The 12,245-nt window shown below is 41.8% G+C and overlaps 1 protein-coding gene across 3 annotated transcripts in view; it reads left to right on the forward strand.

Moving 5' to 3' along the window:
• Positions 1-10,572, forward strand: part of MFSD11 (major facilitator superfamily domain containing 11) — a 28,163-nt gene extending 17,591 nt beyond the window's left edge. For all 3 annotated transcript variants that reach the window (XM_040244590.1, XM_040244591.1, XM_040244592.1), the window contains exons 10-14: positions 1,569-1,634; positions 3,144-3,269; positions 5,906-6,080; positions 6,799-6,934; positions 7,676-10,572. In XM_040244590.1, the coding sequence (XP_040100524.1) occupies positions 1,569-1,634; positions 3,144-3,269; positions 5,906-6,080; positions 6,799-6,934; positions 7,676-7,840 (668 nt within the window). In that variant the 3' untranslated portion in view covers positions 7,841-10,572. The remainder of the gene's footprint in view (positions 1-1,568; positions 1,635-3,143; positions 3,270-5,905; positions 6,081-6,798; positions 6,935-7,675) is intronic.
• Positions 10,573-12,245: the final 1,673 nt, after the last annotated feature.

The following is a 12,245-nucleotide window of genomic DNA, read 5'->3' on the forward strand; positions in this document are numbered from 1 at the left end:
TTTATAGATGTTGTGATATAGGAATCCAGCATCATTCTTTTGCACGAGATCAGTCATTCTAGCACCATTTGCTAGAAATAACTGTTCTTTCTCCCACTGAATTGTGTTGGCACCCTTGTTAAGAATCAAATGACTGTGACTGTAGTTTATTTCTCAATATGCCTGTTCTTATGCCAGTGATTATTGTAAATTTTGAGTCTTATCTTTGTTCTTTTTCAAGATTATTTTGGCTGTTATCAGTCCTTTGAATTTGCATATGAATTTTAGGATCAGTTTGTCAATTTCCTCAAATGAATTATATTGGGTTTTTTTTTTTGATAAATGATTTTTTTGAGAAGTTTTAGGTTCACAGCAAAATTGTCAATATACAGAGATTTCCCATACATGTCCTGCCCTCACCCATGTGTAACCTTCCCTGTTATCGTTGTCCCCCATCATTGTACTTTTGTTAACAACTGATGAATGTACAGTGACACAGCATCATTACCTAGAGAGTCTGTTGTTTACATTAGGGTTCCTGCTTGGTGGCGTACGTTTTATAGGTTTGGACAAATGTATGAGGACATGAATTCACCATATAGGATCATACTAGATTATTTTTCTTTTTAGGTTATGTTTTAAAATTTCCTTTTGTTAGCTAAATCTTCTGATTACTCAGAAGCAAATATGCTTTGCTAGTATGATTTTTCTAATTAAAAATACTGTTTTAAACTTTATTAATCAAGTATTTTTTTCTGGAAGTATATGAAAATGATTGGTGAAAATATCTTACTGATTTTAGTCTCACTTTATTTTAGTGAAATTCAAGAAAAAAGCTATTCTCTTTTATATGGAGAAATTCAGGACAGAGTGTGACTGATGTGAGTTTCCTAGTCATCCACTGAGTAGGAACTGAAATCTGGATCCCCCATTAGTTTAGGATCCTAGATAAGTGGCCTTAAGTTATGAAATGTGAGCAGGTTCAAGACAGTGAAAATGTGCAGCTTTTAGAAATGCATTTTCCACTGTAGATTTCAACTAAGTTAAGCAACAAAAATTAAAAATTAAAGGGATCAGAAACAACTGAGCAGAACTAAGGTTTCAGTCCTCAGATCCAGAGACTGAGAATCTCAGGAAGTGGTGGTGTCCCGGCTTGGGGTGCTCAAAACCCTCTGGGCTGACTCTGACCTTGAGTCCAGCCTTAAAGCTGCTCTGGGACAGTTGCTTAGAGAAGTTAGCACTTTGCCAACTGTTGACTCCCTAACTTTTAATCAAGTCTGTTGGAATAGTCTGTTGTTTTGTTCCGTTTCTTTTCGCTGTTTCATGTTTTATTTGTTTTCATGAGAGCTGGAAAAGGTGTTAGAGAAAACACAACTCTAGAATATATTGAAATCAACATTTTACTTACAGGGCAGGTTTAGTTCATATGTTAAGCATTTTAATCTGAATCATTAACCTGTGTCTCTGTGTACTGGCATTGTTGACAACAAGTAATAATGAATTGATTGAATGAATATTTTAGAATTTTTGTTCGGTTGATTAAAATCTAGTTAAGTACTCCTAATTTTTTTTTTCTTTTTTTTGGGCAGAAAAGTCTCTGAAGTTATGCGTCACCAAGGAGATGCTCCTTCTTAGCGTTACAACTGCTTATACAGGTAATGGACTTAATTACAGTATTGGTTTTCTGTAACTGCGTAATGACAGTAAGTGTCAAAAACAATAACTGTGTTACTTTCTCACAATTCTGTACATTGACCTGTCTCAGCAAAATGGTTTTTCTGATGGTCTCAGTTGGGGTCCCTTGTGGCTACTTAAGTTATAGTGTAGCTGGGGCTAAAACTTCCAAGGTAGTCTCATTGCAGGTCTGGAGGGGTCTGATGCAAGCTGGATCTCATCTCTCTCCATGTCTCAGCATTTGTGTGACTCCTTCCCATGTTGGTGAAAGCAAATCACAGGGCCAGCCCAAATTCCACGTAGGGGAGGATTCTGTACAAGGGATTGAAAAGCAGGAGGCTTGATTCATCTCAACCAGTGATTTTAGGACAAAATGGAGTACTACAGAAAATAATCATGAGTAAATCTTTGCAACTTGGGTATGAATTAAGATAATTTCCAATAAAACAGGATGAATTCTATGGCTTCCAGTGATAATGTGATGTGGTAATAGGTGGAATAGGCTTAGGTCTTAAGGAAATCTGTTTCCTTGTAAAAAGTTGCTCTGATATGTCAGTTATTACTTTTGCCTTTACAGTTGACCCTTGGACGGTGAAGGGATGGATTAGGTGTGCTGACCTCCCCTGTGATCAGAAGTCTTTGTGTGACTTTAGTCAGCCCTTTGTATCTGTGCCTCCTGGTCTGCACAGTCGATCAACTGTGGACCCTGTAGTACTCCAGGGACCTGCACGGTTCAAGCTCGATTTGTTCAGGGTTCAGCCCTATGTGCCTCATGGGTATAGGTAGAAACATCTTATTTTTAGGTCAAATAGAATGAACATTAAACGTCTTCAAAATTCAGGTAAGGTTTTGTAATGTTAAGGAATCGGGTCTTCTACTGATTGGCTCTAATTTTTTACCCAAATTTTAAAAATTTCTTTTCCTGGGAAAACATGTTTAATTAAAACTTTGTCCTTTAAGCAAAAGTAGATAGTAGGTATTAGTCTTGCCATCATATGTTCCTGTTCCCTTGGAAAGCCATTAATAAGGATAATGAGCACTTTAGTTTCCCTGTTACAAGTTTATGTTAATTATGTCCTCTGTCCACACCCTTTCTGTGCAGAGTGACTGTTTTAACATAACGCTGTCTTTGCTTATTTGAGTTGTATGTTCTAACCTGAAATATGTGACAGTTGCCATCTCGTGGCTAATTCCTTTTCATCAGTTATGTCACGTAAAATTATGCTCTGCTAGGGGAGTAGCATTTCAGTCTGAGTGAATTTTGTTTTATACATGCATAGCTCAAATACTACTAGACGAAGAAAAAAACAGAAAAGGGAGCCTGTGTTTTCAATACAAAATCCAGAGCTTTGTGATCTGCAGTTGGTTTACTCTAAGGGTGTAGAGACTTGAATGCAGAGAGCTGATTATAGGACTTGAGTATCTGGATTTTGGTACCCACGGCAGATACTGAAGGACAACTGTAATTTAAATCTGACTCTTTTCTAAAGGTCTGGAACTGACTTTCTTCTCTGGTGTATATGGAACCTGTATCGGTGCTATAAATAAATTTGGAACAGAAGAGAAAAGCCTCATTGGACTTTCTGGCATTTTCATCGGCATTGGAGAAATTTTAGGTTGGTTTAAAAAATTTTTTTGCATTAAATCAGTTTGTTACAGTTATAATGGAAATTTTAAGTATATTTCACTTCTCTGTCCTTGGATTTCTATTTCTTTGCTTATTTTTATCCACTTGGGTATGTCTGGTTTTTCTTTTATTATCACTGTTCTAAAACTAAATTATAAAACTTTTGCCAAGTAATTCAACACAAAGCCATAAGTAAGAAAACATAAAGATTTTTGCTTTATGTTTCCCAGATTTTCCTCTTAAAATACTTAGGGAAGGTGTATTAGAATCCCTGAATTTCTTGTTCTCTGGATCTCTGACATCAGTTTTATGTGCAGCAGTACAGTTCAATTCTGACACTAACTCCTAGAGTTAGCAGCAGACCACACAGGTTCAAGGGTACAATCCTGCAAGGCCAACCTCACTTCAGACGCCAGTCCAAGTCCCGAGTCCCCAGGCCACCTTCACTTCTGTCCAGCTTGGCTATACATTCAAGGGTTCCTACAACACCCCTGGGAAATGCTATACTTACTGTTAAAGTTTATTAATAAAGGGTGCAGATGAACAGCCAGATGAAGAGCTACTTAGGGCAAAGCCCAGAAGGACCCCTGGTGTAGGAACCTCTGTCCCCTTGGAGTCTAGGATGTGGTATCCTCCCGACACATGAGGTAGTCATCATAGGAAGCTCTCCCAAACCTGTTGTGTGGGGATTTTTATGCAGATCTCATCATGGTGGATTAAATCATGGCAGACTCAATCTCTAGCCCTTCTCCACTCCCCTGAGATGGGAGGTGGGGCTGAACATTCTAGTTTTCTAATCAAGACTGGGTCCTTCTGGCAACCACCCTCCATCTTGACTAGAGCCACTCCCACAGTCCCTCAGGGGGTCAGCATTAACTCAGGTGTGGTTGGAAGGGGTTAGTTAAGATAACTAGAGACACTCCTTTCACTGAGGAAATTGCTAGGGTTTCAGGAGCTCTATGCCAGAAATCGGGGAGAAGAGGACAGGCCAAGACCACACCGCTGCTTTGATTGCACCACCAGTTACTCCTGCAGCAGCGGCCCGTGCAGCACTTGCAGTAGTGGATGCTGTGTGACGCGTGAGGAGCTTCCCCAGAACTTTCTGTGCATCCATTGTATGAACAGAACATGGAGCTTATATTTTGGGGGAAGAACTCAGGCAGTAAAAAGTATCTGAAACTTAGAATGTCAGAGTGATAAGCACTATGGAGAGAGGGGGGGAGGTTGGTGTATTGTTTTGTTCCCTATAGTTAATTTTACAACATTTTCATTGCCTTTTTCCAGGCAACTGCTAATGTACTTTCTCTGTAGATTTGTTTATTCCAGACATCTCATGTGAATGGAATCATACAATTTGTATTTTTCTGTTGTCCCTGGCTTCTTTTACTTAACACAGTGTTTGCAGGGTTTTTTCATGGTGTAGCATGTATCAGTACTTCATTTCTTTTTTCTTTTTTACTTCATTCCTCTTTATTACCAGATAATATTTAGTCATGTGGATCTACCACATTTTTATTCATCCATTCATCGTGTCATGGACATTTGGGTGGTTTTTGCTTTTTGCCCATTATGAATAATGCTGCTGTGAACATATCTGTATAGTTTTTGTGTGATCTTATGTTTTATGTAAACCTAGGACTGAAATCGCTGGGTCAGGTGATAACTCTGTGTTTGACTGATTTGTCTAATGACAGGTCCTATTTTCGTTTTCCTGTTTCTTTGCATGCCTGGTAATGTGGATACTAGCCATTGTGAACTTTACCTTGTTGGGTGTGGAATAACCTTTACATTCCTATTCCTGTTCTGAGCTTTGTTCTTGGATGTGGTTCATTTGCTTGGAAACAGTGTGACTTTTTGAGTCTTGCTTTTAAAGTGTGTTGGATGGAACCAGAGTAGTGCTCAGAGGAGGGCTAATTCTCTCTCTCTCCCAAGGGAAGGCCCTTTCGTGAACACCTAGTAAATAATATTTCCCGTCTGGCTGGTGGGACCAGGTACTCTTCCTAGACCAGGGTAGGGCACTAATGCCACTAATTCTCTTGGAAAGTTCTTTCTGATCTCTGCTGCTGACATCCTGTGCTGATCAGCTCTCCTTTCTGATGCCCTGTCTTGGAAACTCAGGCACCTTGGTCTCCCCAGACCCTGAGCTCTGTCTCCTCGACTCAGGGAGGCTGTGGGCTTCCTCCTGCCTTCCCTCCCCTTCTGCCCCTCTTCCCGGTCTCCTTCCCCTCTCCTCCCGCCTCTGCTTCCGCCTTCCCCCTTTCCGAAGCCCATAGCCTCTCAGTCAGCTAGGACAGCTGTGGGCCTCACCTCATTTGTTTTCTCTCTCTCCGAGATCACTGCCCTTTGTCACCTGAGAACCTGTGTCTTCAAAACCATTGTGTCATATTTTTTTTTTTTTTTTTTACACTGGGGGTAAATTCAGTTCCTGTTATTCCATCTTACCTAGAAGTCTGTCCTGATTTTTATAATTTCGTTTGTTTCAACAGTTATTTCTTATTTTCTGTATTTGTGCTTTCTTTTTCTTATTTTACTAAATTCACTATTTGTCCATTTATTTTTTCAAAACTAAATTTTTGATATGTTAACTTGGCCTTGGATTTTTTTGTTTGTTCATTGATCTTATAGGTGGAAGCCTCTTTGGCCTGCTGAGCAAGAATAATCGTTTTGGTAGGAATCCAGTTGTGCTGTTGGGCATCCTGGTGCATTTTATAGCTTTTTATTTAATATTCCTCAACATGCCTGGGGATGCCCCCATTGCTCCTGTTGAAGGCACTGACAGCAGCGCTTACATCAAACCCAGGTACAGTGGCTGCCCTTTTTCTAGTAAGTTAAGGAAGGGCAGGAGGTAAAGGATGGCTTGGAACTTAGAATGGAGCAATTAGTCCTTTTCTGTAAGTCTGTTATAAGGCCATTTGTCGTGTGTTAATGGAGCCAGAATGAGTTTGAATAGAAATCCATAGAGAATCTCAAGTTATTTTTGTGATTGTTGGTTTTAACCTTTCTCCCCACTAAATCTTTTTCTTGATCTGTGTAGGATCATGTAAGTGTCTGATTTGAATTTTTTATCTCTGCCTTTTGAGCATTGAAATCTCTAGAAGTTTGGGCTTCAGGGAAGAGCAGTGAGGAATGAGGGGTGATCTATCTGCTGAGTCGGCCGCCCAGTCCTTTCACAGTGTTTATGGCAGTTCTGCGGGTGTCATTTTACTGCACTCGACCCTCAAATTCATTGTCAACGTAGGCATTTATGTCTGGATCCACAAGCCAAGGGCAGCCCTATCCCAGACACAGTGTTTGCCCCCCTGATAGTTAACAGACTCGAGTTTGCTAGACTGTGAAGGTGACAGCGTTTGGGCCTAAGTTCTTACTTTGTAAATTCCAGTGTTTATTCATTCTTGTTTCATAAACTTGTTTAAATTGGAGAGTAAAATGTTTTTGTGGGTGAGTTGCTGTTATGTTTTAAATGACTGTAACAAATATTACTATTAATGCTGACTCTCAATTAATTTTATTTTAATCAGCAAAGAAATTGCCATCTTCTGCAGCTTCCTGTTGGGTCTTGGAGACAGCTGCTTCAATACCCAGCTGCTTAGTATTTTAGGTTTTCTCTATTCTGAAGACAGTGCCCCGGCTTTTGCTGTCTTTAAATTTGTGCAGGTAAATTCTTCTTTAGACTGTGTTTAAAGGTGGGTCTTTTTTAAGAGGTATAACTTCATTTTCTTAACGTTTCTTAAATGAAAGTCCAGGAGATCCTTTAAAAGGATTTCTGATCAGAATGAGGAGACAATAAGTACTGTGATCTTTTTTGTCCCATCACTTGTATAAGAGATTTTACATTCCTGCCTCTGCGACTCAGACTTCTTTCAGTAGATGCTAGAATTCATGGTGTTCACAGATAACAAGTGTGCATCTCACTGTGCATGCACGTAATTTGATCATTCCAGTTTTTTTTTTTTTTTTTAAACAAAATACTGTTTTAAATGGGGCTTCCCTAGTGGCTCAGACGGTAAAGCGTCTGTCTGCAATGCAGGAGACCCGGGTTCGATCCCTGGGTTGGGAAGATCCCCTGGAGAAGGAAATGGCAGCCCACTCCAGTATTCTTGCCTGGAAAATCCCATGGACCGCGGAGCCTGGTAGGTTACCGTCCATGGGGTTGCAAAGAGTTGGGCACGACTGAGCAACTTCACAGCAGACTATAGCTTACTTGATTATTCCCAGCTCTCAGCGGGACTTGATGGTGTGTGTCTGTGAGCTAGTGACTAAGGAGGTGCCCTCTAGATGCAGAAAGAGCAGGGAGCAGTGACAAGAAGCCTTGGGTCAGAGCTGTGGGGTTTGTTGTGGAGTCGGCTGGGTCACCTGTGCATGTTTCATGATCTGTTTTGTCTTCTTTATTCTTAGTCCATTTGCGCAGCCGTGGCATTTTTCTACAGTAACTACCTTCTCCTTCATTGGCAACTCCTGGTCATGGTGATATTTGGGTTTTTTGGAACTGTCTCCTTCTTCACTGTGGAGTGGGAAGCTGCTGCCACTGTAGCCCGGGGCTCTGACTACCGAAGTATTTGAAGAAGGGCGCCAGTGAGAGGAGGCCGCCTCTCCAGACCCCCGGCTGAGCGGCAGGGCTGGGCAGAGGAGGCCGCTCTCATCTTGACCATACCTTGGAGGCTGTTTAGGATGGAAACTCCGAGATCTAAGACTGCTAAATCTGCCAGAGTTGGTATTCAGGTTTACAAATATTGTTTAAAAACTAGTGAAATAAGGGAAACTTGTTCTATCGGTCATGTTGTTCAAAGATGTTGTTTTTCAGTTCATCTGTCTCACATTCCTTATGATCATGTTATAAATGTAAATGTTTTCTTCTGCCCCCTGTTCTCGTTGAGAGATCACGCTTTGACTGAAACCACTAGGCCATATGTGTGAAGACTCGTATGTCGTGTGAAGACTCCTACAGGGCGTGGCTGTGTGTTACTGTGTAGTAACAGGGAGCATGTGCCACCCCATGTGTGTCTGGGAAGGACGTTTAAGTAAATCATGTAACCCTGAAATGGAATCTTTGAAAAGATTTGCACATTTTTGGTAGCTTTTCTTGTAGTTCATAGCAAGAGGGGTACTAATCAAGTATTATGAAATGAGGTAAAAATCGTCTTCAAGTTTTAAAAATAGAAATCTTACATTTGTAAATGAACAGAAACACACTTAAGAAAAAAATACACATTTACTGGTGGAGGCTTTTGCTAGTAATTTTTCTAGAGGATTTAGTGCATAAAAAACAAACAAACCCAGAGCATGTAGTGAAGTCTAAGCTATGGTGGCAGACAGTTGTCACTAAGAAGCACCATTCCATATGCATGTCTGGGGGTGAAATCTAACTATTTGGGGAGATGTTTAGAATGGAAATGTTAACTGTAATCCACAAGAGCTTTAAACAGTTATTTTAATTGAGATATAATTCAGAAATCATAAAATTCATCATTGTAAAGTATACAGTTTAGTGGCGTTTCAGTACATTCACAAGGTTATGTAGCTATCACTACTGTCTTTTCCAGAACATTTTCATCACCCCAGAAAGAACCACCCTGCCTACTAGTAGACATTCCCCATTCTCTTGCCTGGCACCGGTGGTAGGTAATCTGTTTCCTGTCTCTGTGGATTTGCTTCTTCTGGATATTCCCTCTAAATGGGAAAGCTCACTTTTAAAATTGAAAATTAACTGTACAAATCAAGAGTTTTATGGCAAAGTAGATTTAATCAAGAAGACAATATTTTGTTTTCTATTATTTTTAAAAACCTGCTTAGCAATTTTATGGAGTGTGACTTTCAGACTTGATGGCAATTGCAGGGAATTGTGGTTAGCTGGAACCCTTAGAGAAGTTGCATTTGTATGGAACACTAAACTCTTTTGCTCCAAGTTGTAAAATTTTGGTTTTCTTTCTTGAAGTTGAGATAAACTCAGTTGATAGTTGATTTTATATAAATTATAAATGCTGTTTCAGAATTAATAGAAATGAATTTATTATCTCTTTAAGCACATTATTGTTTACTCAGATGTATTTGTTTTCTATCACTGTATGACAGATTACTCCAAAACTTAGCCATTTCCCTGGTGGTTCGGATAGTAAAGAATCTGCCTGCGATGCAGGAGACCCGCATTTGATCCCTGCATTGGAAAGATCCCCTGGAGAAGGGAACGGCTACCCACTCCAGTATTCCTACTTGGGAGAATTCCATGGACAGAGGAGCCTGGCAGGCTATAGTCCATGGGGTCACAAAGTCAGACATGACTGAGCAAATAACAGTTTTTTTCACTAAGCACATTATTGTTTACCCAGATGTATTTGTTTTCTATCTCTGTGTGACATATTGCCCCAAAACTCAACCCTTAAAAACAAGACCTATGTATTCTCTCATAGTTTCTGTGGGTCTAGAATCTCAGCATGGCTGAACCAGGTCCTCCAGCCAGCTCAGGGTCTGTCACAAGGCTGCAGCCAAGGTGTGACCCGGGGAGGACCCACTTCTCAGCTTAGTCTCATCCTGGCAGGAGTTGATTCCTCACAGGCTGTTGGATCAGGAGTTTTAGTTTCTCACGGCTGTCCGCATCAAAGAAAGCAAGTGAGAAAAGCCAGAGGGAAGTGCCAGCAAGTCATAAGTCACTGTCTTTTATCACTTAATCTTGAAAGTGACATCTCATCACTTTTGCTGTATTCTCTTTACTAGATGCAAGTTACTAGTTCCCGGCCACACTCACAGAAGGGGGTGGGGGTTACACCAGGGAGTCACTAGAGCCGGGATCCCCAGGACCGTCTCACAAGGCTGCCTGTCTCCCGTCCAGCTGGGAACTGGGCCCTGCATTCCCGTGTTCCTCACTCTCCCAGGCTCAGGCTCCCTTTGCTTGTGATAGATCTGTAGAATTAGGCTGCAGAGGTTCAGTAGCCTCTGTTAATACCACTGAGTACATTCTCCCAGGGCAGCCGCAGCCTCTTATCACCACTGGTAGGGTTCCTGGTAACTGCTTTCACAAGAGAAACGAAAGGGAGTGAGGGGAGTCTATCAGGAACACGCCTTCTGGGCCGCCTCCCTCTTGTTGTTATGTGTGATGTTCTTCGCCTTAAGTTCTGTACTCACATTTTGTGTTTGGGTGGGTTTCGTTTTGTTTTTTACTCAGTCTTTAAGTCTGTAAATAGTGTTGGCCTTGGTGGGCTCTTTATTTGACTGATAACAGCTCATGTTTGAATTTGTATTATTATTTGAATTTGAAATGTGGTATGAAATAAAGAATTTAATTTTTATGCTTGTCTTATGTACTCTGTCAAATAATTTATGCTTCTGAGTAAGTAAGTCTTCACTTTGTGTCACATGGGTGTGTGTGTGTGTAAGTATGAGTGTGCTGTTCTTTAGCTGCAGATTTCTATATATTGAAATTTGGCTTAGCCCTGGAGCAACCTTTATTGAGTCACAACTGTTTTACTCTGTGTGAAGGAGTCCCCCCACCCACCTCTTCTCCCCTATACCCAAAGGCTTGAATACCTTAAAACCGAGGCTTTGGCTGTTTACATTGAGGTTTGCTTTCCTCTGGGAGTTAAGTTCTCAAAATACAAAAAAAGTTGCCAATTAATAAAGTGAGGACATAAGAAAAACTGAATCCTTGGTAGGAATGTAAAATGGTGCTGCCTTTATGGAAAACAGTAAAGTAGTTCCTAAAAAATGTAAAAGTAGAATCACCATCTGATCCACTGATTTCCTGTTTGGGTGTGTACCCCAAAGAATTGAAAACAGACTTGAAGAGGTATTTGTACAGTTACGCTTGTAGCAGCATTGTTCACAATGGCCAAAAGGTGGAAACAACCCATGTCCATCAGTAGATGAATGGATAGAGTATGACCTATACATACAGCAGTATGCTGCCTGCTGCTGTAATAGGGGGCTTCCCTGGTGACTCAGCAGTAAAAGAATGGTGACAAAAGGAGAAGGGGGCGGCAGAGGATGAGATGGTTAGATAGCATCACCAACTCAATGAACTTGAATTTGAGCAAACTTGGGGAGATACGATCCAGGAGGGCTTGGCAGCCCACACCAGGATTCTTGCCTGGGAAATCCCATGGACAGAGGAGCCTGGCAGGCTACAGTCCATAGGCTTGCAAAGAGCTGTACGTGACTGAAGCGACAGCACGCACGCACCGCGAGACGGTGGAGGGGAGCCAGGCGGGTTACAGTCCATGGGGTTGCAAAGACTCGAACATGACTTAGTGACTGAACAAGAGCTGTAACAGGAACAGAGCTGGTTGTCCTGAGGGGGCGGGGTCAGGGGTCCTGTTCAGTCAGCTTCGCCAGGGTCTCTGGGCCGGCAAGTGTGCTGGGGGCCCAGGGAAAGGCTGAGGGCTGGGTCTCAAGAGCTCCAAGGCCCTTCCCATGGCTGCCTGCCCAGGCCTTGAAGCAGCAGCGAACTCTTCCCCTCTTGCCGTCTCCTAATGGCAGCAGCTGTCTCCATGGGTCACAGTCCAAGGAGGCCCCAGCAACTGGAATGTGTGGACACAGTCATTAAGGTAAGAGCTTAACGGAATTCCCTGCGGGGCCAGTGGTTAGGACTCAACTCGTTCATTGTCGTGGCCCAGGTTCAATCCGTGGTTAGGCAACTAAATTGCTGCAAGCCTCAAGGTGTGGCAAAAAAAAAACACTAAAATTGTGCGGCCCTGCATGATATGTCTCAGGCAACCCCAGGACTACTTGTAAAATGGGAGATTTGCTAGCAGGAATCAGGGGTACTCTCAGGGTTTATTACAGTGACCTGGTAAGGATACATAGCCAGGTCATCAGGGACAAAGACCCTGGGGGGGAGTCTAGAAGAATCCAGGTACATGCTTTCTTAGGCTTTCTCTCCCTTCCCTGATGGTCACCCAGAGCTTCCTGTTGCCTCTGCATCAGAGATGTAGCAACGCACGCGATGTTCCTGACCAGGAAAGCCTGCTAGAGACGC

This window comes from Oryx dammah, unplaced genomic scaffold, assembly GCF_014754425.2.
Source record: "Oryx dammah isolate SB20612 unplaced genomic scaffold, SCBI_Odam_1.1 HiC_scaffold_8, whole genome shotgun sequence".
NCBI classification, from domain to species: Eukaryota; Metazoa; Chordata; class Mammalia; order Artiodactyla; family Bovidae; genus Oryx; species Oryx dammah.